Source organism: Muntiacus reevesi, chromosome 6 (genome assembly GCF_963930625.1).
Source record: "Muntiacus reevesi chromosome 6, mMunRee1.1, whole genome shotgun sequence".
In the NCBI taxonomy this organism is placed as follows: Eukaryota; Metazoa; Chordata; class Mammalia; order Artiodactyla; family Cervidae; genus Muntiacus; species Muntiacus reevesi.
The window spans coordinates 18,599,711-18,627,476 of record NC_089254.1 but is presented as its reverse complement, the minus strand read 5'-3'; the positions used below and the strand labels follow the sequence as shown (position 1 = coordinate 18,627,476).

The following is a 27,766-nucleotide window of genomic DNA, read 5'->3' as shown; positions in this document are numbered from 1 at the left end:
GAAAAGGTTCTATTTTAAAAAACCACTTGTTTATTTTATTTATTTCTTTGGCTGTGCCAGGGTCTTAGTTGTGGTATGCAGGATCTTTAGTTGCAGCATGTGGGACTAGGGATCGAACACGAGCCTCCTGCATTGGAGACTGACCAGGGATTGAACACAAGCCTCCTGCATTGGAAGCTCAGAATCTTAGCCACTGGACCACAGGGGAAGTCCCTGAAAAGATTCTTTTTTTTTTCTCTTCAATCTGTCATCTAAACTGTAAGGACTTCAGTGCCACCCTCAAAAACAACATAGCTCTGTTAAATGTCTCTTAAACAAAGTCTTTTGGGCTTGATGGTAGGGAGGAAAAGTCATTTGTAGTTTCTGAGAGAAGTTTTGCATATTATAATTGGCATTTTTGTATGAACATGAAAGTTTACTTATATAACAGAATTTCATCATCAGAGTATTATAAAGTCTTTCCTTTTGGTGAAATGATAGAAAGCCTAAATAGTCACATTAATATGAAGCGTATATTTTTATGTATAAGAGGGTTTTTTAAAAAAAAAAATACACTTATCACTAATTTTGTCACAGGTGACATTTTATAATCTCATACTACAGGAATGGGAATATTCCCAGATGTCTGGAATTAAATCTTCCCATAAATAATAAATAAATTCAGTATCATATCTACCAATTTTTCAACCATAAAAGTATTCCCTGAACAACATGACAATGCTGCAGTGACTGATTATCCAAGCCATACTTTCCAAATTGCCACATCGTTGTTATAATTAAGACCACACTGGGACTTATCTGTGCAAATATCTTGACATACACCGAAAATGCTGATGTGGCTTTAATGTGGATTGGGGCAAGAAAATAAATAGTCTTTATGTTTGTAAACTTAACAGTTATCTTGCAGTTCCTGGACGCATTATGCTGATGTTGTAGAAGCTCTTATTATTTTTTTCAAAACCAACCAGCCAATTCCAAAGTCAAAAGCAATTCAGAGTTTTAAAATCATAACTTACATAGCATACATATATTCAAAGTAAAAATGGGGTAAGTAAAAACACATTATTCAATTGAGGAGGGGTAATTTCACTATTAAATAAGAAGATATAGTTTTCAATGGTTATGTAAAATGAACACATTTTTCTACAGTTAGCATGTGTTTTCCTGAGAAATACCATTGGATAAATCTAGAGCCTCAGGGAAGTGGGTAATAAGAGTGCCCCAGTCCAATTAGCAGGTTTAGGAGTTGTCCCTATTCAAATGCTAAACTTCTTGCTCCCAAGACTGCTGAGCTGTGTGATGGAAGATAGGATATGAGCTGTGACTGATGTTTTCACCTTCATGAAGCAGGGGACAGTAAGGAAATGTTGTTTAATACAGTTTATTCTGATGTTGATCCCATGTTCAACACTGCATAAGTGACTGTAAATTGCAGTTAAATTATCACATAAATTGCCTACTGATTTATATGCTGAATAGAGAGATGTCCTTAGTCACAAATGAAATGATACCTGAAGAGCAGCTGAGGGTGTGATTTTGCTTATTACTTTTACCCCGATCTCAAACTTTAGGAGCCATCCTCCTTGCTAATGTTAGTAGCTCAGTCGTGTCTGACTCTGCGACCCCGTGGACTGTAGCCTGCCAGGCTCCTCTGTCCATGGGATTCTCCAGGCAAGAATACTGGAGTGGGTTGCCATTCCCTTTTCCAGGAGATCTTTCCAACCCAGGGATCGAACCCAGGTCTCCTGCTATATTAGGGTCACTAGCTGTTGAATCACTTTTCTTAATGTTTTTAAACTTTTAAAAAACTTGCTTTCCTGATATCTAAAACCCACCTCATTATGTTCAGGTTTCCTCCATTTACTGTCACAAATATGTGTGATGAACACCCAGGGATCCACCATTCCATGTGAACAACCAGTTATTTTCTATTCTTAAAATGAAATCCAGAGACTATATAAGTGTGACTAAATCAAATTGTCAACAACGTAAACAATAAGTTCCTCCCAATACTCTGTTTTTAACAGGATAAAGCTTTTTATTTTCAGCGCTGGCATTACAAATAGCATTTGGGTAAAAACAAAAAAACACCGGACTACGCAAATTCCTAACTGCTTCTGTGACTGCATCGTTTAAGCTGTCTGGACTCACCCCCTTCATAATTTTTAGCTTGTTCAGCAGCTGTGGATATAAAATGAGATCCCACCTATAAAGTACTTATAACGGGGCCAGCATGTTAAAAAAGAGTTCCATATTGACAACTCCACTACCGCATTCTATTGATTAAAGGACATTTGTGTTTTACTCTTTATCATCTCTGTAATTACTGCATGTTGTATTAGGTTCATTTTAAAATCATGGTGGCCAAACAGCAGTTATAATATAGTCGTCATTGCTAGTACTTGGGAATTTCATTGTTATTCCTGAGAGCAATAGCAACTCCATACTATTTCTACCAGAAACAAAGAAATAAAAACAGCTAAGGGCCATTTGAGGAAGGAAAGTAAACCTTCCCTTGGTTGCTCACTTAAACTTTTCATTGGCAAACATCTTCTGGTACAATTAAAAATAGAGCCACATTAGTACTTAGAAATGGGTACCAGCATCCTGGAAAAAACCCTGGAGACAACAGGGAGCACTCTTCAAGAAGTCCTGGATAACCAGTGCATGTGATGCCGCAGAGATGTTATATGTAGGAGAACTCAAACTTTGATGAGTGCCAACTAATAAGCTGCTTGAAAGATTTGCATTCTGAATATAAAGAAGTTTTAGGAATACCTTCCCTTTTAATGGATGTAAAAGTGGTACATTTTTTAAAAAGTATTTAAATAAGTCATACAAAGCTACTTGGATGAGCATACAGTAAAAATTAGAGTTGATAAAAAAAAAAGTATTCTAGTTTGATTTGCAGCCATTTTACTCTTTCTGGGACACATAAAATGATGGTCTATCTCACAGTCATTCACACATTTTAGATTTTAAGAAATATGGTATATTATCATTAATACGTGTATGATGTATTCTTCAGTGATGCCATGGGGGATCAGAAAGCATCTATTGATTTTAAATCACCCTAAATCCTAATTCACTGAAATAAGCAGCACTTTGAAACCTAGAGTTAAGACTTTCAATTTGATGGATATCATTTGTGAACATACTGGGTTTTCCCCATCTATAGATTCTCAATGTCCATGTTTCCTCTGGTTAGGAATACATAGGCTTCGTTTGTTCCTCCTTTTCGTCTTCTCTAGAGAATAATGGCCTGTCTTTGAGGTCCTCCAGAGTCCCCCAAGCCGAATATCAAATATACCACAAAGTTTTAAGTTTTAAGCCAGACGGTGCCATTCATGTGATTTGCCTTCCTAGCCGTGTGGTGGCCACATGTGCTAGTAAGTGGCCGGTATCGTTCTTATTGCTAGTTCCAAGGAGCAGAGAGTGAGAAGGTTCTGCTGGCGCCACACCTAATCCGCTCATGCCCTCTGTTTTTTAGGCGGAGCTCAGTGCCCAAACGGCAGTGCTTTGCAAGAGGTGCGCGGCTGTAACGAGCATCCCTGTACCGTGTACCACTGGCAGACCGGTCCCTGGGGCCCGTGTGTCGAGGACACTTCGGTCTCGTCCTTCAACACAACTGCAGCTTGGAACGGGGAGGCCTCTTGCTCCGTTGGCATGCAGACAAGAAAAGTCATCTGTGTGCGGGTCAATGTTGGCCAAGTGGGACCCAAAAAGTAAGGACTTGAAACCGACAGTAGTTAACTCCTGTGGCCGGCCATCTAGGGATGGGCCCAGGCTCCACTTGCTTCATGAAATGGAATGCTTGGTGCTTATCATACCTGATCTCAAGAGGAAGACTTCTGTGTTTTGAAGGCAGCCACTGATAAAGTTGTAACAGCTTGTACCTGGGATCCATAAATTCTGTAGAAATCTCTCCATGTGGTACCTACTTTCAGCGTTATAGTAGCACTTTCTGCTTTTATTGAGCTAGTGAGGCAGTGAAAGAAGTGCTCACCCTAGGCCTGGCTGATCAATAGTGACAGTATCCAAAGTCCTAGCAGTGGAGGTCATCCATGACCTCCTGTGTACCCGTAGGCTGTGGAGGCTGCCCGTCTGGTTTAATTGGGCAATAGCCTTCTATGGTCTGCCTTTCATTTCCCATAAAAGGTACTATATCAAAAATACTGAGGCCAAACTTGCTACATCTTTTAATGGTTAAATGAATAAACCATTTACTCCCAAGAGAGAGCCTTAGGATAGGATGAGGGTTAGAATAAGCAGAAAAAGCACCAGTGTCTCACTGTAGTTAACAAGTAGTGTGATAACACGGCAAACAGTTTGCTAGAGAACCTGAAAGTTGACATATTGTATGTGTCTTGTGAGAAAGTAAAAAAAAAAAAAAAAAAAAATCAGCATAAACTGGGCTAATCATTTCTTGGAGAAAATTAATAAATCAGTTATAAAAATATACTTAACAAGAAAGAAAACTCTATCATTTGTGATTTAGACAGCATCCGTCTTTTAAAGCTCATATCACCTTAGCTATGTGAAACATGAAAAGTAAAATCCATCAGTTTTGCACTGGTATAAAAATGGCCTCATAATTTCTGAAAACTTGGTCAAGTACTTAGGTTTCGTGTGTGGTCTTAAACATACTACTTAACAGATTCTGGCTTCAATTTTCAAAAATATTTGCAGAAATTTAATGAAAACAAAGAGTAGTAATGTAAGCGCTCAATAAATCTTAGAAATTATTTTCTCTTGGAAAATTCAAGATACTTCTTAGTGTTTCCGAGAAATGATAATAATGTAACTGATATATGACAAACTCCAGGGGATAAGTAAAAATCTCATGATGACTTGTTTCTTTCTAATGCCCAGGGTTCTGGACTTTAGTAATATTTTGCCTCATCATTTAGTTAGAAATTAAGAAACATGCAAAACTGATGGGTTTCACTTTTCATGTTCCACATGGCTAAGATGATATGAACTTTAAAAGATGGATGCTACCTAAATCATCAATGATAGAGTTTTCTTCCTCTTTGTGTATACTTTTATAGCTGATTTATTAGTTTTCTCCAACAAACGATTAGCCCAGTTATGCTCATATGTTTTTCTGTTTGTTTCTCACAAGGCACATACAATATGTCAACGCTGGGATCTCTAGCAAACAAGTATGTAGTTAGAAAATATATGCCAAAAGATTTGAATAAATTGAGAAACTATTCCATATGCTTCATAGGCAGCCCCAAACCAATATTTCCGTAAAAATGATGCTAAATTTGTCATGAATGTAACAAAGGATATTAATGTGCAGTATATTAAAAGTCAATAACAGTAACAGCAAAAGTGGAAGTCCCAAGTTTTGGGAATTGTGGGACTTGCAGGGACAAGCAAAGGGGCAGAAATATTTGCTGCAGGGGGTTACCACCTGACCAACTTGTCATGGTTCAGATTGGAGGGTTATTGTTCTGAGCTTCTACGGGTAAGCTCACTCTGTTCCTCTTCGGCAGTTTCATTTACCTTTTAGATGTTACTGTTATATATTCCTTCCTTATGCAAACTACAGAGTTTTTTTCCTCAGCAGTGGATGTACATACATGCAAGCCTATGTGTGGTAAAGCCTGGTGGATTAATGTCATTAAGTCATTCAATAGAAAGGATATCCTGAAGCCGCAATGTCAGAGCACCACAATAATCCATTAAAAATGCACTTTACCCTTGCTGCCTTTATTCAATGACCTGGATACAGTATAGATTTGTTAAATCAAATGAGTTTCCTTTGCCCTTAAAGTTCCAAAAAATAAAGCAAATGCTGTGAATTCAAAAGAAAATATTACTACCCTTATGCCTAAATATGTTAGGTTAAATTCAGTGACTGCTTTTCCGTACTAGGCATTTGAAACAAAAATGCAAATAGAAACCTTGTTTTAAACTCCTCTTAATAAAACAGATTACTGTGCAATGGTAAAATCAATGTTATTGATCTTATCTATCCTCCGAGTAACAAACTTCAACTCCTATCACATCTGTTTAATTTGACCTTGAATAAGATTTGGGGGAAAATCAATTCCTTGATTTAAACCACAAACACTAAATACAAACAGCACAAAGGAGAAAAGAAGCATGTTGACTGAACCAATTGCCTCACCAAAGGAAGTCTGAATTCATTTCATTGGATGTGATCTAGGCTGTATAATTTATATTGGTCTGTTCATTTAACAGCTTTGTTGTTGGTAATTTTGTTCTCCACAGTTAACCAAATATCTTGCTGAGGAAATTTCTAAACTAGAATAGAATTTTTGAGGTTGTCAGTGATAGCATTGTAAATTCCATTGATTTATTCAGAGTTAAAATTTGAAAAGCATGTAATTGAGTAATGCTCTTCCATTGTTAAAGTTCTAAAATTGCCTCATTGAGAAGGAATGTCTCCAATAATACTTACTGATCAATAATTCCATAGTTTCAACAAGAATTAACAGGATGATGATATGTGAGGTTTTGCCATATAATGTTTCCTGGTTAAGAATGTAGGTTAACTTATAATTCTAGTGATTTATAATCTCAGTTATAACAAAACATTAACTTCTAATGATTCTTATCTAAATTTCTTTTCTGTTCATGACTTTGAGTAGGCATAGCAATTAGGAAAATCCAAGCATATATTCAACATAAACCAGAGAGAATATTTCATTTGAAATGTTGAATCCAATGTATTTTTTAAAATCCACTTTCAGATAAAGCCTGGTGTTACTGAGTGAGCAAAAAAAATGTATCTGTATAGTTGAATAGAATATAATACTTATGGATGAGATAGGAGACATAAATAAAAACTTACAGATATGTAAAAAATGAAGTGTCAGCAAAGTGCTATATAGAAATTACGGGAAGGAGAGTAATGATGTTGATTTATTCACTCGTAGTTCAGTTCTGAAAACCTGATTAACTTACTTGTTGGAAGACAATTTATCTTGACGTACAAGAAATTTGACTTCTCCTATGGGGAGTATTTTTAAATCCCATTTTTCACTAATTTGCCAAGTTCTTCCAGCAACAGTTATACTGGTTGATTCATTTCTTCACTGCCTCTTAACTTACTTGTCAGAGATGTATGATATCACCTCAAAAGAAAATTTCTTAGGAATCAGAACATTACTTTTAGTTACATGAATTATGTTATTATGTTTTGTTGTCCTTATATGCATCTTCTAGTATTAATAACATTTGATTGCTAATGATAGTAGACTCAGATTGTGAAGATGCAGAAAAGAATTAGGAAATTTAAAAATCATGGAACAAGTACACAATAAACAAAAAAGCATATTTAAAACTCATACATCAGCTTCCTAAAATTCGTCTAGGAAGTGAAAACTTTATAAAGTATAAGGCATTTCAGTGTTTTGTCATTATTTTTCCCTCATGTCCCTAATAATATATTTTATATTTTGGTGTTTTTGAAAAATTATAGTTAAGCTAATTTTACTATAATTTATGTCAAGAACACAATGTTTTGTTTTTCTTTAAATTACTTATTGACTTTTTATTTATATCCATTCACTTTTTTTGTTCTAAAAATATTATAATTTATAAAAATACCTAAAATATTTAAAATCCAGTAGATTAAAACTTGGAAGAAAATGGAAGAAAAAATAAGAATACAGTGAATGAAACCAAGAACAGAACAAAAATTGTTTATCTTAATTAGCTATATACTTTATTATTTTATTACTTATTTTTATGACATTCATAGCTATAAATACAATATTGGTTTTTGAGCGTGTACTATCGATAGAATATGCCATTATAAGTTTATTTTTTGCTAAACGTATTTTGTAAAAATAAAGTACAGAGTAGCCTGGAAAATTATGATTGACAGTAAGCCTGTTTAGTTATACAAAGGTGTAGAATTGGTTCCTTAAATTAGTAATTTGAACTTTCATAAATTTCTTATAAGACATGTTAGAAAATGCAGATTTAGTAATAGACTGTTAAAAATGGATAAAGAATAATTATTATATTTTCTCCTACATAGCACAATTACTATAATTCAATTTTCACTTCCTGCCTTGAGAAGCTTTATTGAGTTTCAGTTCAGAAGAATTAGTTGTATAGTTCTTGTCAAAAAATAGAAAGAATCCTGGAGGTTGAATACTACAGATGGATGACAGTTTAGCAATTTTAGAAGTAAAAATTCTAAAGATATAAATTGCCTGGTTCTGGATTAGTGCAGAGGTCTAGTAATTTCCCTTTGCTTTTCCTAGGTGTCCTGAAAGCCTTCGACCTGAAACAGTGCGACCCTGTCTGCTTCCTTGTAGGAAGGACTGTATCGTGACGCCGTATAGTGACTGGACATCTTGCCCTTCCTCATGTAAAGAAGGTATGCCCTGCAGAGTTCTGAAGGCAGTTCACCCAGGAACCCTCTCTCTAGGCCTCAAGTTCCTCTGGCTGAGCAATGTTTTGATTCTTACATGGGGCTGGCTCTGTGATCCTGGATTGGGACAAATGCCATGAAATTTGTATTTCCTTCTAGAAAATAATACAGGTTTTAGAGTACCAAACAAATAAGTCAAATGAGTTTTATGCCAAAACTGACTTAAATAACGGTGTGATATAGACCTAAGTGAAAATATTCTAGATTTTTTTATATTCATGTTTCCTTTAACATTGATTCTACAAGAATGTGTAGTGGCCTTGTGTATTTCAAAAAGAATACACAGTGATCTTCTGAGTACTCATGATTTTCAACCTACTTAGGTGCAAGAAATAGCCATGGGACCAGATTCACTACAGATTCAATTATGTGACCCAAAGGATGGGAATAAAGGAAAGAGGGAAACGATCAAAGTGCACCTCTGCTAACACTTATCATGCCATGAGGCCTTTATAAGATGAGGATTTGTTCCCAGTTTGGTTTGGTTTTTTCTTGGTATAATTGTTCTGCAGTGTGTGGGTCATCTGTGTGGCGGCTCTATAGTGGGGCTAATGGCGACCTCCTCCAAGAGGGCTTATGCCACACGCATGAGGTCTTTTCTCATTGCCGCTAAGAAAGATGTCTTCACCCTCTAGGTGACTTGTACAGAAAGTGAACACCTTTTTTCTCAGTGTCACAGATGACATTGTCTCCTACTTTTTATTTTACTCTCCTGACAAATAGAGATAGTTTATCTTAAGTTTCTTTTATGCTTCTACTTATGCCTCTTGATTCTTACTATAGGGATTAATGTAAGAATCAACTTTTGGTTTAACAACTGCTTTAAATTACCGGATTTTTTTTTTTTAATCCTGAAGATATTACATAAGATTATAAACTTCATAATTGATTGTTTATGCTCTGTGGTTATTTTATACGGTTCAAATACAGGTTCCTTTTTATGCTTTTTCTATTTTAAATACCATTGATATATAAAATAAATCACAAAGTGAACAAGAATAGAAATATTTTCCTCTGTTATTTCATTCTTTAACATCTTATTTATTCATCTGTTTATTTCTTTTTGGCTGTGCTGAGTCTTCATTGCTGCACACGGACTTTCTGTAGTTGCTGCAAACAAGGGCTCCTTTTCTTTCCATGGTGGGACTTCTCATTGAGATGTCTTCTCTTCTTGTGGAACACAGGTTTCAATAGTTGTGACATTCAGGCTCAGTTGCTCTATGGCATGTGGGATCTTCCTGAACCAGGGATCAAACCCATGTCCAATGCTTTGGCAGGCAGATTCATTTTTTTTTAATTGGAGGCTAATCACTTTACAATATTGTCTTGATTTCTGCCATACGTCAACATGTATCAACCATCGGTATACATATACCCCCTCCCTCTTGAGCCTCCCTCCCACCTCCCACCCCATTCCACCCCCTTAGGTAGTCACAGAGCACCAGTTCAAGCTCTCCGTGTCATATAGCAAATTCCCACTGGCTATCTGTTTTACATACGGTAATGTACAAGTTTCCCTGCGACTCTCAATTCCTCTGGATTCTTAACCACTGAATCAAAAGTCTTTTAAGGCATTTTAAAAGCTTTGGGACAAAAAGAGTTAGCATTAACTCTTCAAAAATGTTAATGACTTTAATCTTATTAATATAGTCATGTCTTTGTCTATCATTTTTATCCAGATTTTCTTCTTTCATCTTCCCTTACTTTCTCTTTTTTTAAATTTATTTTTGATTGAAGGATAATTGCTTACATTATGGTATTGGTTTCTACCAAACGTCACCATGAATCAGCCATAGATTTACCCATGTCCCCTCCCACTTACACATCCCTCCCACTCCCTCCCCATAGGGTGTTTTCCCCTGAGTCATCAGCAAATTCCCATCTACTATCTATTTTACACATGGTAATATACATTTCCATGTTACTTTCTCCATACCTCTCACCCTCTTCTCCCTGCCCAAGCTTGTGCATAAGTCCGTTCTCGGTGTCTGCGTCTCCACTGCTGCTTTTGAAGCAGGTTCATCAGTACCAGCTTTCTAGAATCCATATATATGCATTAATATATGATAATTGTTTTTCTGACTTACTTCACTCTGTGTAATAGGCTCTGAGTTCATCCTCCTCATTAGAACTGACTCTGTCTCCTTACATTTCTTAAAAACTAGATAGCATATGATATCGTTTAGTTTGGTTACAATCAGCAGTAGAGTTGTAGTTTCTCATAGATTGATGTTTCTGTGATAACTGTTGGTTATTCATCACTACCATGGAAAAGGTTATTTATTACATGAAATTTATGTGCTTGAAAATTTTATTCTGGATATTTTTATACTTAAAGTTTTATATTGATGTAAGCCATTTACTAATAATTCCAAAACATGCAGTTACATTTGTAGTACCATGATTAATAACCTCACAGAACTTTAACATTTGTGAGTAAAAAATTTTGAAAGTAGAAAAAAACTTTGCCTCTTCTTTATACTGGACATTTTTTCATTTTGAGTAAAATATTTCAAAATAACAGTTCTCTTGGTCTTAAGTATTTTAAAGAAATAAAGTAGGAACTTCCCTGATGGTCAGGTGGTTAAGACTGGGTTTCCACTGCAGAGGGCACAGATTCAGTCCCTGGTCAGGGAACTAAGATCCTACATGCTGCGTGGTGTGGCTAAAAAAAAAAAAAAAAAGCCTGGTGTGATTATATTTTTTAAAATGTAAAGAAATAAGCCAGAAATATTCCTTTGAACTGATTCTAGAATAGCCCTCCTAAAAACAAGGAATCAGGTAAATATCTCTCATTTCATTATACCTTCATTTGAAACTAATTTGGGATATTGAATTGTGTCCAAGAATTAGGTAATAGTTTAGTAGCCTATGAATTTGTTATCTTATTATGCATTATCTGTGTCTGGAAAAGGAAGAAAATAGATATAACTTATTAAAAACCTATAATTGGAAATTAAATAACATGATTTTTAATTTGATCTCTGCTGATGCTTTTTATAGCACTAAAGCTGTTTTACTCTTCTCTGACCATTTATAAAATACAAAAAATTTTATATGACAAACTGTAATAACTTATATAAGTCACTTAAAAATTTTTTTACAGATAAGGGAATAAATAAATTGTAAATGCTCTGCATGTGTTAAATTAATACTCATCTGTAATATATGTATAAATATGTATTGCATTTCTAATTTATTGATTACTGTATTTAACTAACACTTTGATGGCCCTACAGAGAAGAGCTTCAAAGAAGCTTTTGATCTCATTTAAAATATAGAACTATTCTACATTGATCAGATAATGTAAAACTTGGATGACTCAGTAGCAAGATTTAGTGGTAAAGCAGAAAGAGCTCTAGGGAAGAAACAGGGAAAATCTGTTGTGGAAACAAATATCAGGGGAAATCTTGCTGAAAAGAAGGGAGAAGAGACCTTTTTGAAAGAAAGAATGCATAAAAGAACCCCAGGTGATCAAAAGCATCAGGAAAAGTGTCAGTGACCATGAAAAAGATGGACTGTTCAAAAGAAAGTGGGTTCCAACCCACTGGAACTTGGAATGTCTGGGGGAAAAGTCAGAATGTGAAGTTGGAAAATTGAGGCAGGTTGTAGAAGATTGAATTAGACTTAGGTGGTGCTAGTGGTAAAGAACCTTCCTGCCAGTGCAAGAGATGTAAGAGATGCCAGTTCCATCCTTGGGTCAGGAAGATCCCTTGAAGAAGGAAATCACAACCCACTCCAGTATGCTTGCCTGGGAATCCCCATGGAGAGAGAAGCCTGGTGGGCTAGAGTCTATAGGGTTGCAAAGAGATAGACATGACTGAAGCAACTGAACCTGCATGCATAGCAGGACACAATTTCTAGTTTTTGATTGAACATAAAAATGAGTAGTGAGTTTCATGATGTGTGTGTATATGTGTGTGTGTTGTATGCATCAGTAAATAGGGAAACCAATTTTTCTGATATCAGGAAGCTTATTTTCTGGTAGTATGAGACAGAAAAGGCATTTAATGATTGTTCAAAGGTCTTGATGCTTGTGAAGGATCAAGTGAAGGATGCAGGGTAGGTAAGATGTGAGGTTAGGTAAGATGTGAGATCATTTTGGAGAATGGAAAAATGGCCAAGTTAAGTAACATGTAATAGAACTTGTAATAGGCAACATGGAATAGCCATGTAGTCATTCATTTTAAAAGGAGTTGCTCAACACAGTTGCCACTGTTTCTTCAGTCATGTTCAGCTGCCTGAATGAAGGAAAGGTGTAGGAAAATAATTAGCATTGATTAAGGTCAGGGCTCTTCTAGAAGAGCACAAGAAAGGGAGAGTGGAACAGAAAGTCAAGAGTGTTTTCAATGGAGTACTTTTAATAATAATGGAGTATGGAATCTAAGTTGGGTTGGGATGGAAGTAAGGTCATGAAGAGGATGATATAGTGAAAAAAGTGATTGGGAGAGTGGGTTGGCAACCTTTAGAAGTTTAAAGAATTTTAGTAAAATTAACTTTAACCTTTAGTATAGTAGGTAAAATGGAAGGTTAGGTGGAATGACCAGAAATTAAGGTGTTTAAAGATGAGAATGTACAAATATTGATGAAGATATCATTAGGGGATGACAGAAGAGCTAGTAATTAATGTAAGATGCTCAAGTTTCCTTGGGGACTGTAATAATCATTTTCACTTAATAGTGAAGTAAGTAAGAAAGTCTTTTTTGGAAATGAGTGTGTTAAGATGGTGTTTAGCTAAATGATAATTTTTAAATAATTGTTATTCCTGCATAAATTTTCCATATTGTGCTTTATGTGCTTTCTAAACAGCAACTGAGGGCCACTTCCTCTTTCTTAGTTCCCTCAGGCATTCTTAGAACTACCTATACAGTTCTGATCCTTTTATTTCCCTTTCAATTATGAGAGGCCTCTTCACCTTGTCTTGAGTGAGACACTGAACAACATGGTTACTATTTAGTTTACATGGCTATTGAGAATTTGAAATGGGCCTATTAAGAATATAAGACTGAATTTTTAATTAAATTAATTAAAATTGAATCTGAAACAGTTTAAAATATTTTCTGTTAAACACAACTTTACTGTTTTAGTAGGATTAAATTTCATTTTAATTATTGAAATTTTAACATCCAAATTGAGATGTACTGTAAAATACAAACATAAGTTTGAAGGCTTAGTACACAAAAATGTTTCATAGTATTTTTTATTGATTGCACATTGAATAACATTTGAATATTTTTCAGTTTTATTGAGGTATAATTGACAATAAAATTGTAAAATATTTAAAATGTAAAAAAAAAAAAAAAAAAGATGCACAAAAAAAAGTCATTGGAGGTGAGGAGGTACAGCAATTCAGAGCCTCCAGTGCCTTGAATAGAATAACTGTGTGGATGCCCAAACCAGCAGAGTGGTGGCAGGGGTAGGAAGAGAAAGGATTGCAGTGAGGGATATTCTAAAACCATTAAGTAATGAAATGTTAGTTGATGACTGCTACAGAGTAGATAGATGATGGTAAAATTGACGACAGGAGCTTCAGAGGAGCTAGATATTATTGAATTAGTTAGTAGCACCCACTTAATGGATCTGAATTTGACCAAACTCCAGGAGACAGGGTTGGACAAAGGAGCCTGGTGTGCTGCAGTCCATGGGATCGCAAAGAGTTGGGCATGACTTAGCAACTGAACTACAACAGTGTTAAAACGAGGAGAAAAGACAGAAATGGCTAGGTAGAACCCACCTCCACTGACAGAGAATGTGAAGGGAAATGTCTAAGAAAAGACTGAAGTCGATAGACAGTGTGCTCCTTTGGGTTGTTGTTTTCATTAGCTCAGTCGTGTCCAACTCTTTGCAACCCCATGGACTGCAGCACGCCAGGCTTTCCTGTCCTCCACTATTTCCCAGAGTTTGTTCAAACTCCTGTCTATTGAGTTGGTGATGCCATCCAACCATTTCATCCTCTGTCGTCTCCTTCTCCTCCTGCCTTCAATCTTTCCTAGCATCAGGGTCTTTTCCAATGAATCAGCTCTTCACATCAGGTGGCCAAAGTATTGAAGCTTCAGCTTCCGCATCAGTCCTTCAAAGGAATGACTGGTTGGATCTCCTTGTAGTTCAGAAGACTCTCAAGAGTCTTCTCCAGCACCACAGTTTGAAGGAATCAGTTTTCAGTGATCAGCCATTTTTATTGTCCAGCTATTAGATCCATATATGACTACTGGAAAAAACATAATTTTGACTATACGGACCTTTGTCAGCAAACTAATGTCTCTGCTTCTTATTTGAGATGCTGTCTAGGTTGGTCATAGCTTTTCTTCCAAGGAGCAAGTGTCTTTTAATTTCATGGCTGCAGTCACCATCTGCAGTGATTTTGGAACCCAAGAAAATCAAATCTGTCACTGTTTCCATTGTTTCCCCATCTATGTGCCATGAAGTGATGGGATCAGATGCCATAATCTTCATTTTTTGAATGTTGAGTTTTAAGCCAGCCTTTTCACTCTCCTCTTTCACCCTCATCAAGAGGCTCTTTAGTTCCTCTTCACTTTTTGCTATTAGGGTGGTGTCATCTGCATATCTGGGGTTATTGATGTTTCTCCCAGAAATTTTGATTCCAGCTTGTGCCTCATCCAGTGTGGCATTTTGCTTGGTGTACTCTGCATATAAGTTAAATAAGCAGGTGACAATATACAGCCTTGTTCCATGTCCTGTTCTCACCTTTAGGTACAATGATGGAAAGATTAGAGGACAGAAAAGACTGAAAAATTGAATTAGGTTATGCACAGCATTATGCTGTGATCCAGGTGATGATGGAAGACATCCAGGGGGAATCAGAACTGCTAGTTTGTCAGGGTGAGTGACAGGCACGTGAGGTGTTTATTTGGGATGGTGTCTCAGCAGAAGGTACCAACTGCTGTAAATTAAAATGCGTGGAGCCACTAGATTACTGGTCTCCTCTGGAGCTCCTAGGTGGCATGGCCAAGCAGTGCAAGAATGCCAGTTCAGAAATCTGCTATCCTGTGAGCAAGAGGTTCCGAGAGGTGGAACTGTGTTTGGCCAAGCTCAGACCATCTTACCACCAGCAGGTGAGCTCTGCCTCTTCTGTTGGGCAGCTCTCTGTTGAGTCTCCAAGAACAAAAGGCTTTCAGAAATCTAAACCTAGACACTCAGACTTAAAAAGAATAACTATCATTGTGTATTGAGGGAAAAACGAAAGACGAGGGGGTGGCAGAGGAGGTTGCTATTGAACACCAGTGCCAAGATGCTTTGTGCGCTGGGAGAAGCCTTTTCTGTTTTGCCTGTAGACTGCTGTAACTGAGAATAAAGATACAATGGTTTTATAGAAAACTTGTCTTTTGTTGCAGGGAAAATAAAGCAATGACGTGTCGTTAGCTTTTCATTATTTGATATGAAATAGGAATGACGCAGGCTCCACTGAAATTACTGTGACTTCCACATACAATTTATAAATGTTTAAAAAGTTGAATGTTCAAGGATAGATAATAGCAAAAGAAAAGTAATTCAGGAATGGGATTTTTCTTTGAAATTTAATTCTATAGGTAGAATTTACATAAGAGTCGAACTTATGAAAATGGGGCGCTAGCCTCCTTTTTAAATCACTTTAGATAAGTAACATTTTAGTATAGTATTGCAGAAAGAAAGAGCAGAGTAGCTTAGGGTTCCAGAAAGAACAGAGTAGCTTGAAATGTGCATGGGTATGTGGGTGTGTGTTAATCACTCAGTAGTATCTGATTCTTTGTGACCCCATGGACTATAGCCTTTGTCCATGGAATTCTTCTGGCAAGAACACTAGAGTGGGTTCCCTTCCCTGGGGGATCTTCCCAACCCAGAGATCGAACCCAAGCCTTCCGCATTGCAGGCAGATTCTTTACCACCTGAACCACCAATGAAGCCCCTCTCTAATGATAACATCTTGAAAAATCAATGTTGATAAACATCAGTATCAAGTAGAGAGTAGTTTGATCCTCAAACCAGTGTACTTGTTAACTTTTCCAAATTTTCTTTACAAAGAGCTTTATTAAAGATGGAAAACATTTATGCATATAAATTATTTGTAACTAATCTTAAAAAATCAATACTTTTGATCAAATAATACACTTGACTGCTCACAATCTGTTTGCTTCTTTTTTTTTTCTTACTACATTTATTGACTTGAGGGCTGGAAGGGATATTGCCGAGTCACCTTTTCTACTTTGATGCTCTCAGGCTGTACTCTTCTAGAATTACCCCCGATGGGCTCAAAACTGCCTTTACATTTTACCTTTTACATGAAATGCTTCCCTTTCGATTTCTTATCCCTATGCTGCCCCACCTGGCATCTACCTCACTTCCAGCTTAACCCAGCTTGGTTTTGCCTGCCCTTTAAATCCTTCTATCAAGAAACTTCTCCAGTGAAATTTACCTTGAATGTCTTAAGATAACTGAAAAGTGTGTAGCTGAGTGAGAGGTTATATATCCTCTGAGTCTCTGTGGCCCATTACCACATAACTAGGTTATCCCTTTTTTCTCTACCTATCCTAGGCAGGTATTTTCAAGTATAAACACTACAGGAATATTCCTTTATTTTTCCCATTCTCATTATTTCCAATGAAAGTGATACCTTGTTTTTTTCTTATTAAAACTAAAGAACAGACTTAATATCCATATGAATAATTCTATAAGGAAATGGATAAAAAAGAACAGAAGATGTTAATTTATAATCCGGTTGAAAAGAAGTGAGATGAAATGTGTTTGCTCATTCAGCAAACATTTATTAAGACTTTACTCTGTGTGACCATTGCTCTTCTTGCTGAAATACAAAGATAAATGGAAACTGTGTATGTATCCCCACCACATGCAATAAGTGGTATAAATACAAAGAACTGAACTGAACTATGAACTTTTCAAGTTCCACATGTACTAACTCAAGTAATTGGTAGGGAAGCTTCCATTTTTATTTATTTAATTTTTTTGAACATGTGCTGTAGCTCTCCCCTTGCACTCTGATCTGAGGGTTCTATAGCTGGCCTGAGCTCTACAGCGCTGTTTCGTTGCGTGTATAAGTAATTCATTAACTGAGAGCTGAGAAGAAATGAATCTCCTAGTTCATAGGAACGTGGATTTCGTAACACTTTCTGTGTAGCTCCATTAAACTTCCTCTCTAGGTGTTATGGCTTTGGAATGTTCCATTTTAATCAGGTCACAATCCCTACCCTGTGGCCTGCACAAGTTTAAGGTATTTGAACTTTTTATAAGAATAAATGGATTCATTCCCATTGTGGAATCAATTATGGAAGTGAAAAAGAGTTATCATAGTCTTATATATACCTAGTACAAGCTTGTGGAGATGGTGATAAGGCACTAGAATGTTTCAGAGTTTTATATTAGGAGGCTTTTGCTTTCAAGTCAGTAAACAAACTAGAATTGAAATACTAACATTTGATTGCTGCTTCCTATCTGAACACCCTGGGTATATACCAAGTGATATCTAGGTAATCTATATGGTACCACTGATATTAACCTCATTCTCCCCTCCAGTCTCCAGATCCCTTGACCTAAATTCTGTGTCTGTTTTTTATCAGCCGGTTAAAAAAAGTTACTGACTCAAGAATTTCAACCACCCGGGAAACAAAGACCCCTCTGTACTCTTTCCCTCTTTTCCCCTGTTAAAAAACAGACACGTGTCTTCCTCCTTCCCTCAATGCTAAACAAATAATACAAGTGCTCATTCAGTCTTTTAAAAAGATTAAAGACAGATCATAAATATAAAACATAAGGAAAGTAATAGATAATAGTGTAAAAAAAATGCATGGAGTCAGGTAGTAAATAGGGTAGAGGGAAGGGAGAAGAGAATTTATAATGTAAAATCAAAGTTAAGGTAAGCTTCTGTACTTGAGAAATTTAACTCTGAGATTCTGGTGAATAAAGCAAGAAATTGAAGCACAGTGGGTTCTTAACAGATTTTGAAGGGAAACAATATTTTTCCTAGCTCTAAATTATTAGAGGAATTTATCACCTGGGTCTAAAAATAATGGACAGTGAACAATATAATGAATGAAGATAGCATTGCCAATTTTACTAAGAGTCCTATTGGCACTCCTTAGATCTTTCTTAGATAAATTATACTTAATATGTAAAAGTTGCAGTTGACATTCAGACTATAATTGCTACAATTTTTAAAAGCCTATGATAATATTTTCAAATGTGTTAACACTCTACTACCAACTACCTCCACCTCATATTTCCCTATGTCATTACCTATAGTGTTCCAGTTGTTCACTAAAATAGTTAAAACAGTCATTAATAGTACAAGTTTCCCCCACTATAGGAAAAATCCTAAAAAGCTACATGCAAACCCTAGAATCTTAAATTGGGACATACAGGGTCAATTTTCCTAATAGATCTCAAACTCAGTTGTTTATCACCATTTCCTAGCAAGCTTTGTCAAAATCAGATTCCCACATCCACAGTTTTGCAACATCCAGATCCCAAAAATTCTCATTTATTAGTTCTAGGTATATGCCGAGAAATGTTTTTAGTTTTTTTTTTTTTTTTCAAAGAAATTATCCTGCATCATCAGACATTTAGGATTCCCTAATCTGACCCATTCTCCTATCTAATACAGGCATCTCCAATTCACATTTCTGGGAATCAGTGGCCAGACCATGTTGAGGGGTAACCCTGACTCCATGTAAAATGATGTTCCATTTATTGGAAACTTCTAATCATCCAATCATATTTTTCTACAATGACTTTAAGGATATTTCATTTCATTTCTGGAAAAGGAAATGGCAACCCACTCCAGTATTCTTGCCTGGAAAATCCCATGGACGGAGGAGCCTTGTAGGCTACAGTCCCTGGGGTCTTGAAGAGCTGAACACGACTGAAGTGACTTAGCAGCAGCAGCAGCATTTCATTTCTGATTAAATTTTCATTGTGTTAAGGGCTACTAACCCTTGTAAATATCTCTGTTTTTGTAGTCTACATCTCAAATATTTAATTGTCTTATGAAAAAATGTAAATGCTTCAGGGGAACTCTCTTAAATGACACATGACTATTCATCCTTAGAATGTATATATTGTAAGTTGAGATATATTTTATCAAAGCTGTCAGTCATATATGTCACCTGTTTTTCATACTAAAAAATTCTGAACAACTTTATATCAGTAACACTGTTAAGTTGATATCTTCATCTAAGGTAAATCTTAATTAGATACATTGTCTTTTAACATAATTTGGAGTAATTTACTTACAATAATTATTACTATTTTGAATGCTTCTCTAAAAATTCTGCCTCTAGGAAATTACAGCTCAGATGTTTAGGATGTGACCTGAATTAAAGATCTTAAATTGTTTAACATGAATAATGAATGACCAGAATAATTTATGAGTTATACATTTCAAATTAAGTGAATAGCCAAGAAATAGAATTTCACATAAAACATTGAATATATTCTCATAAGAAAGGTTCATTAGATGTGTGTGAGTCCCATGTGGTAAACAGGGCTATATATGAAATGGCATGAAAATAAACTTAAGGGAGAGAAAAATAAATTAATTAGATCTGTCATATTTCTCAAGGGGAAAGAAACATACGACAGAGCAGTCCCTTTGTAACTGAGCCTTAGGAAGGCCAGCTGACTATGGAACTATTTTCTCCATTCTTCACATTTTTAATATAAATTGCTTGGGCTTCCAATATAAGCAGTCTTTGGGAGAATTGAGGAAATGACTCGATGAGGCCTCTCATTCAGGGATGTCAAAGCACGTGTAGCTGGAGGCAATGTAATTTCTTCACACAGGCTGGTATTTAGAGATTTCTTAATCAGTGCAGAGAACAAAGGTTAAAAAGCTGCTTCATTCCAGGGGACTCCGGAATCAAGAAACAGACTCGGCACCGGGTCATCATTCAGCTGCCAGCCAACGGAGGCAAGGACTGCACGGATCCACTCTATGAGGAGAAGGCCTGCGAGGCCCCTCAAGCGTGCCAAAGCTACAGGTAACGGGGTGAAAGAAAAGCCTTGTGAGCCACGCACTGAGAGAAACACTTCCGGTCCTACGCTTGCCGACGTTAAGAAAAGGAAGCGAACACTATGCGCAGACTCAGTGGAGCTGAGGATGTTTATGACTGTGGGCACCATCTCTTGCCTTTTTTAAAGAACTGCTTTGCTGCCAAAACCATCTCCAGGGACACATACACTTGTGTAAACTTCCAAGCTCTATTTTTAGCTTCGGGAGCTTGAGGAAAATTCTTTTGTTGATATAAACTATAGGAAATGCAGAAAAGTGATTAATAATTATGAAACATGTGCTTTCAAAAATAGCCAAAGCAGTCCTTCCCCCCTGAGCTCCAGAGAGCACATATTCTTCATGAATGCTGGCATTCTGGCTCAGGAAATGACATCTTTATATCAGTGATATTAATAAGATGTCTGCTCTCTTCATTTCTGGTCACCTCAAGGAAATTAAAGCTATTGAAGCTATATATATCATCATCATGATAATTATTAGAGAAATGTTTTTTTTTCCATAACTATTTTTAAGACGCACCTAATTGAAGCTTGATGTAGTGAAAACTTGCAGTCCTGACAAAACTTGCTGTGCCAACAAATGAAATATTACGGCATCAATTGATGGAATGTGTGATCACAAAATAATTTAAGATGAAATTGATGGCAAATTTGTCATCTTAGTTTATCTGTATTTAATTCTTAGATGACAGACAATGTAATTGTATGGTTACATGATGGACTTTAACTATTAGCCCAAACTTATTTGTTTGGGGGATTTGTTTTTGTGAAGTGTATTATAAATTGCACCTTCTGAGTTACCCCTATGATGATAATCAAAAGAGCATTATACAAAAGGCTCATGTCTTGAATGCAGTTGTACAACTTGATTATAAAATAAAATATACCTTTTTAAAATGAAACACATCACTTCTGGTACTATCTGCTACATTTGCTGTCAATCCTAACCATTAAAAAGGCTAAATGTGGCACTTCTCTGGTGGTCCAGTGGTTAAGGCTCTGCTTCCACTGAGCGGGGTCACAGGTTTGATCCCTGGTTGGGAAACTAAGATCCCACATTCTTCATGATGTAGCTTAAAAAAAAATTTTTTTAATAATTTGAAATTTTTAAAGGCTAAATACTATCAGTAGAGTTCATTCCTGTAGGAATTGACAGTGATGGACCTTTGTCTCCACTGCCATAGAGACTACTTTTATATTTAGTGCTGCTTTTTATAATTCCTTGATGAAGTTTAAATTGAATTTGGATAGGACTGAAGCATTGTCAAATCCCTTTCTGTAGTGGTCAGAGTCATGGCTCCTTGGCATTGTATCACTATGATTTCTCCGGCATCTTTGCTTCTCTCTCTATGTGGCTTCTGTTCTTTCCATGTAGGTGGAAGACTCACAAATGGCGCAGGTGCCAGCTTGTCCCTTGGAGCGTGCAACAGGACAGCCCTGGAGCGCAGGAGGGCTGTGGGCCCGGACGGCAGGCAAGAGGTGGGAGGCCCCATTCCACAGTTGATTTGCTTCACATTTCTCCAGCATCACTAATTTAACCACTAGCTTGCCTGTAGAGTTTGTTATTCTGATGCCACACTAGGCAAGCAGAGCACATAAAAATCTGCTACTATCCATTCTACCACAAACCAGAACACAGAGACCTGTCTTTTTAAGTGGTGTCTTTTGTTCTTTGACATTAATAGTTCATTTGTCATTGTTGTTGTTTTAGTTGTTCAGTTGTGTCCGACTCTTTGTGACTCCATGGACTGTAGCCCACCAGCTTCCTCTGTCCATGGGATTCTCCAGGCAGGAATACTGGAGTGAGTTGCCATTCTCTTCTCCAGGGGATCTTCCCAACCCAGGGATTGAACATAGCTCCTCTAATTGCACTTCCATTCATGCTTATCTGAAAGATGATCAGAATGTACAGTGCAGCTTGTTTTTGTTGTTGTTCTTGTAATTAGTTTTTGGCTCATGGTATTCCATAATGCTTTGCTTGTCACCTTAACAGTCAATAAGATTCTTACATCTTCGCCCATATGCATTATGTATGTGCAAGCATATAATGTAATATAATTGGTTAACTTTCCCAGAAATTCTCAGCAATGACTTTCTTGTCATTGTCATGGCTACCCCCAATTCAGTTCATATTTAGTACTGATTTTTAAATGGCAAACTTATGTACTCAAAACCTGCCATATGTGGACTGCAATCTGTCGACACTGCTAGATAACATGGTATCTTGCAGAAATGAAATATGGAAATATTTCCAGCTTTCCATGATTATTTACTAGATATTATGGATAATACTTTCATTCCAAACTTTGAAAAGTGTTCTTTATACATGTAGCAAATTCATTCTGTAAAGAGTACATGATTCTTTTTACTCGTGTTGCTTGTAGCATTTAATTCCAGATACATATTTAAAATATACTTTGAATACATAATTGAATACATAACCTCCTCTCTTTAATTCACAAAAACATGTTTTGCACCCTCATTTGTAGTTACATATTTGATGATATTGCAAAAGTGTGAATATACAGAATTGGATTACAGTTTTTGCTGATTTCATCTGGGACCCCTTTTCTTTACAGGGTAAAGGTTGCTTTTTTTTAAATTTGAAAAGAAAAATAGCATCATTTTTGGTAAAAATCTTCTATTTTGAAAGTCATTTTAGAAATCTTCATTGGAAACATTTAGTTTACAATTAACATTAACTAGTTAGTGATTTTCAGGATTTTGTTTTAATGCTTATGTTTCATCCTGTATCCTCTACCATCAGCTTTGGCTGAAAAATAACTCTCTCCCTTCACAGTTTCAGAAACTTAGGTATTTAGAGTTGAAAGTCTTTCTCCCCATTTCAAACCATTCATGAGAAATTGAGTGATATAAGGCTTTCTTGTCATGCCCTGCTAATTTCTCCTTGAATCAAGCATACATTTGCATACAGTCTGGACCCTGCATAGAGTTAATAATGAAAATAGGCATGCATTTAGAAATCAAGAAACCTAAATTTTAGTCCCAGTTCTTTCACTCACACAATGTGAATTTTATTCATCCCTTTACCTTTCTAGGTCTCAGTTTATTTAGATGGAGAAAAAAAAGAAAAGAGGGCTGGACCAAATGATCTGTTACAATTTTTTTCGTATCCTACAGTCTATACACAGATAATATCCTGCCATCAAAGTGTGACATGAATTTAGGTAAAACAGTTGAAAACTATATTTTTGTAGGCACTGAGGGAATTCTAAGATGTGAAAACTGCACAGAGTGAAAACAGCTTTAGTTTTGAACTCTTTTACTTGACTGCACAACCTTGGCTTATTCATTTCCTCTCTCTGAGGCTGAGAAAGTAATGATCCTTACAGTGCTTTGCACATAGTGAAAGTGAAAGTCGCTCAGTCGTGTCCGACTCTTTGCGACCCCATGGACTGGACAGTCCTTGGAATTCTCCAGGCCAGAATGCTGGACTGAGTAGCCTTTCACTTCTCCAGGGGATCTCCCCAACCCAGGGATCCAATCCAGATCTCCCACATTGCAGGCAAATTCTTTACCACCTGAGTAGATCTTCATTAAATGCTAACTCCTTCCCCCTTCCTGTTAGATCATGGCCTAATGAATGTGTGCGTAGATTGTTGTAGGCATAAAAGCAACAGTATTAACATGGGTCCTTAGTTTTTTATTGACACAGTCTATATAAAACATTTCTTTTGGTGATTACCAGTGATCTTTTCATTTCCAAATCTGAAAACCTCTGCTTATTCCTCTTTGTAGTTGACTATTCATTATAACAAGTAATGTCTGCATAAATATACTTAGAAGAACCCCTTTAAATTATGTATGAAGATAATCTTTTTCTTTGTTGCCTTGATAAAGATTTTTTTTTTTCCTCAGAGCCTACATTCCTATAGAAGTATGAAATGGAGAGAGTTAAGAGTGTAAAAATATCTTGTATTAATGGTAGAAAGGCAAAGAATTCTTTTGTTGATGGTCATGGCTGTTTTCAGCCCTCTGCACAATTGACCTGTCAGACTCTTGTTTTATTTCCATCTTTGCCCTTATCCTGAGACTTTTAAAAATGCCAAATTGTGCTCTTTTGAATAATTAAAATAAGAATGTAAGAAATTAGTATCTTACTAAATTGTAAGATGATGTAGTAAAAATTATTATCAGTGAGCAGACTGCTGCTGCTGCTGCTGCTAAGTCGCTTCAGTCGTGTCCGACTCTTAGCAACCCCATGGACCGCAGCCTACTAGGCTTCTCCATCCATGGGATTTCCCAGGCAAGAGTACTGGAGTGGGGTGCCATTGCCTTCTCTGGAGCAAAGACTATGGAGAAGCTATTCCCCCTTCCTAATACTTCAGACTTTCTAATTCCAGTCACCCTTGTGACTCTGATTGCATTCAGAAGACTGTGCAGAAAGAGTCATGAGTGTTAAGAAGGGATGAAGATGTTCAGCCCAGGGAACTTAATTTGTTTAGGGAAATGAGATCACTGGTAGCATCGCCTAACAAGGCGGAGATAAAGACGGAAACCAATCCATTGCAGAAGTAGTCATTTGAACATAAAGAGCTTAAGAAAGATCTAAAGGATGAGCTGGGACTTGACTTGTACCATAATATTAGATTAAATAGAAAGGAGAAAAGAACAGAAAATGAGAGCAAGTCTATTAGTTAAGCATCGGAGGTAAGGAAAACAAAAAAAAATTAAATGTGTTCACAGACAAGTGGATAGATTGAAGCTCTGAAGATGTGAGCTGGAGCCCGGGGTAATTTTGTAGAGGGCCATAAATGTCAGAATCAGTATTTTAGACCTTGTTCGATAAGTGGTGCAAGCAAGGAACTGATGAAAGCAGTGTTTTATCTGTCAGCGTGTACAGAGTAAGTTAGAAAGATAAAGACACATGGGTCTGGATGTCAGCCAGGGCATTGTTGTAGCAATGCAAGGTTGAAGAACTCAGACTGGAACCACTGTAGTCAAAATGGGTAAAAATAAATGGATTTTCAACATGTAATAGAAGAAAATAACTTTAGGACATAGTAGCAGACAGTAGCAGCAGAGATGGACCTAAGTAAGTCAAAGACGATCATATAGTTTTTAACTCTGACACTTTCAGTGTGTGTGGCATAGGGGATTATTTTTTAAAGAGAGTTAAATACTCTGTGTGAATCTCCTCTTATAACTAAAAATCTTATGAAATCTCAGCTCAAATTTAGATTTTTATCTAAACTAATTGCAAAACACTGCATTTCAAGACTCAAAAAGAACAGGATTTATTCTGTCCTTCATTCTGATGTGAACTACATTTTGAAGTGCTAATTTAGATTTCTTCAGTAAATAAAAATGCTGTATGAACCAAAAGAAGAATTAATTTACTAAGTATGAATAGAAAGGAAATAATGTATGTGTCTCATATACTACACATCACTCAGAAGAACACTTGGAAAGTCACCATTCATTTTTTCCAAAATGACTCGAGCCTTTCCTAATAGTAGAAAAAAATATAACTCTTAGTTCTTTTACCAGCTTCTAGCAAGCTGCCCTCATCGTCCTCATATGGAGTCACCCGTACCTACTGTTAGCCACTTGCTAACAACAACAGCAACAACAAAAATAGCCAGTGCAGGAGCCTTAAGAGATGCGGGTTTGATCCCTACATGGGGAACACCCTGGAGAAGGAAATGGCAACCCACCCCAGTATTCTTGCCTGGAGAATCCCATGAATAGAGGAGCCTGGCAGACTATGGTCCATAGCATTTGCAAAGAGTTAGACATGGCTAAAGGGACTTAGCACAGCACAGCCAGTATAGACAGATGTTCAGTTTGACTCTCAATTCTATTATCAGCATAACTCCAGCTGTAGGAACTATCAGCTACGGTGATGCGTTGCAAAGGAATGGAAAGCAGTTACGTTCCCAGAGTCTCTTTAACAAGTCACTGACAGTAGCTGCTTATCATCCCAGTGCTGGCACTCCTTGTGAAGCAAATGAATGAGAATCAGCCTTCCCCACAAACGAGTTAGGATAACACAGGTGTAAGAAGATCGGAAGATTCTACTCCAGCCAGGTAAACGCAGTCATGACCAGGTCTACATCCTGTGTATTTCAAACCTATATGAAAGTACTCTCTATGGAAATGCTTTACATTAGAACACAATAAGGAGTTAGGAGTAATAAGGAACTGTATCAAGGCTTTGGATATTGAGAATGGTGCTTCCAGAAAATTTCATCTAGCAGTGGTGGTGGTGGTTTAATCGCTAAATCACATCCGACCCTTTCGTGACCCCATGGACTGTAACCCACCAGGCTTCTCTGTTCATGGGATTTCCCAGGCAAGGATACTGGAGTGGGTTGCCATTTCCTCCTCTAGAGGATCTTCCTGACTCATGGATCAAACCTCTATCTCCCACATTGCAGACAGATTCGCCACTGCTGAGCCACCAGGGAATTCCTTATCTAGTGGTATAAGCACTGAAAAGAGAGAGGAGAAAAAGAATTTTAAAGAAGGGATTAACAGGGTTTTGCAACTTTAAATCATTCTTAAATCTCACAGGGAAATTTTAGAAGGCTTTTGAAATAGGCATATTTCTTATAATATTGTCAGTAAAAGAAATGCAAATAACAAAATTATATCTGCAGTCTATTTAATTTTTAAGTGTATACAGGTTATATTTGCTTTGTGCTATTCAAGTCACTTGGTATAAACTTTTAATAGAATTGTAACCTCTACTGTCTCTTTTCTCTGCTCACATTTCTACAGTTTAGGTGGCATTTAGAGGGCTAAATTATTGATTGGTCAGTGACTATGTCATTGAAACATAGCCCTACAGCTGTAGCTAGAGGCATCATTACATTTGCATTCAAAATAAAAGAGGTGGCTCATATTAATGACAGTTTTGGACATTTTATTTATTTTTTCTCTATAACTGTCCTAAGGGAGTAATATCAATCACTACTAATATATATATTTTAACAGTGTCTATACCTTATGGCATATTTATATCAGGAATATGATCCAAAAATATCGTAGATTAGATCCTTGGATTTCATAAATTCAGATTTATTCTTTCTCAGTCTCTGTGTTGATCTTGATGCTACCTCCTGCCAAGTGTATTTTCTGTAATTTAGATGGAACTAGAGTTAATAGTCCCCAGGGTCAACCCTGCCTGATCTCCCACACACTCTGTATCCTTGCACGCCAGGGAATGTCCACTATGATGTTGATCCATCGCTAAGATCCGACATCAGTCTTTACATGGAAGCCAGCCTGATTCAGGTGTGTTCTCAAGTCCAGACCATAGAAAAAAAAAAACTTCAATTGTATGCAGGGAAGGGACACTCC

The 27,766-nt window shown here is 36.6% G+C and overlaps 1 protein-coding gene across 1 annotated transcript in view; it reads left to right on the top strand.

Moving 5' to 3' along the window:
• Positions 1-27,766, top strand: part of THSD7A (thrombospondin type 1 domain containing 7A) — a 444,687-nt gene that overhangs the window by 349,301 nt on the left and 67,620 nt on the right. The window contains exons 8-11 of the mRNA XM_065939654.1: positions 3,491-3,725; positions 8,253-8,368; positions 20,277-20,409; positions 21,816-21,919. Of these exons, the coding sequence (XP_065795726.1) occupies positions 3,491-3,725; positions 8,253-8,368; positions 20,277-20,409; positions 21,816-21,919 (588 nt within the window). The remainder of the gene's footprint in view (positions 1-3,490; positions 3,726-8,252; positions 8,369-20,276; positions 20,410-21,815; positions 21,920-27,766) is intronic.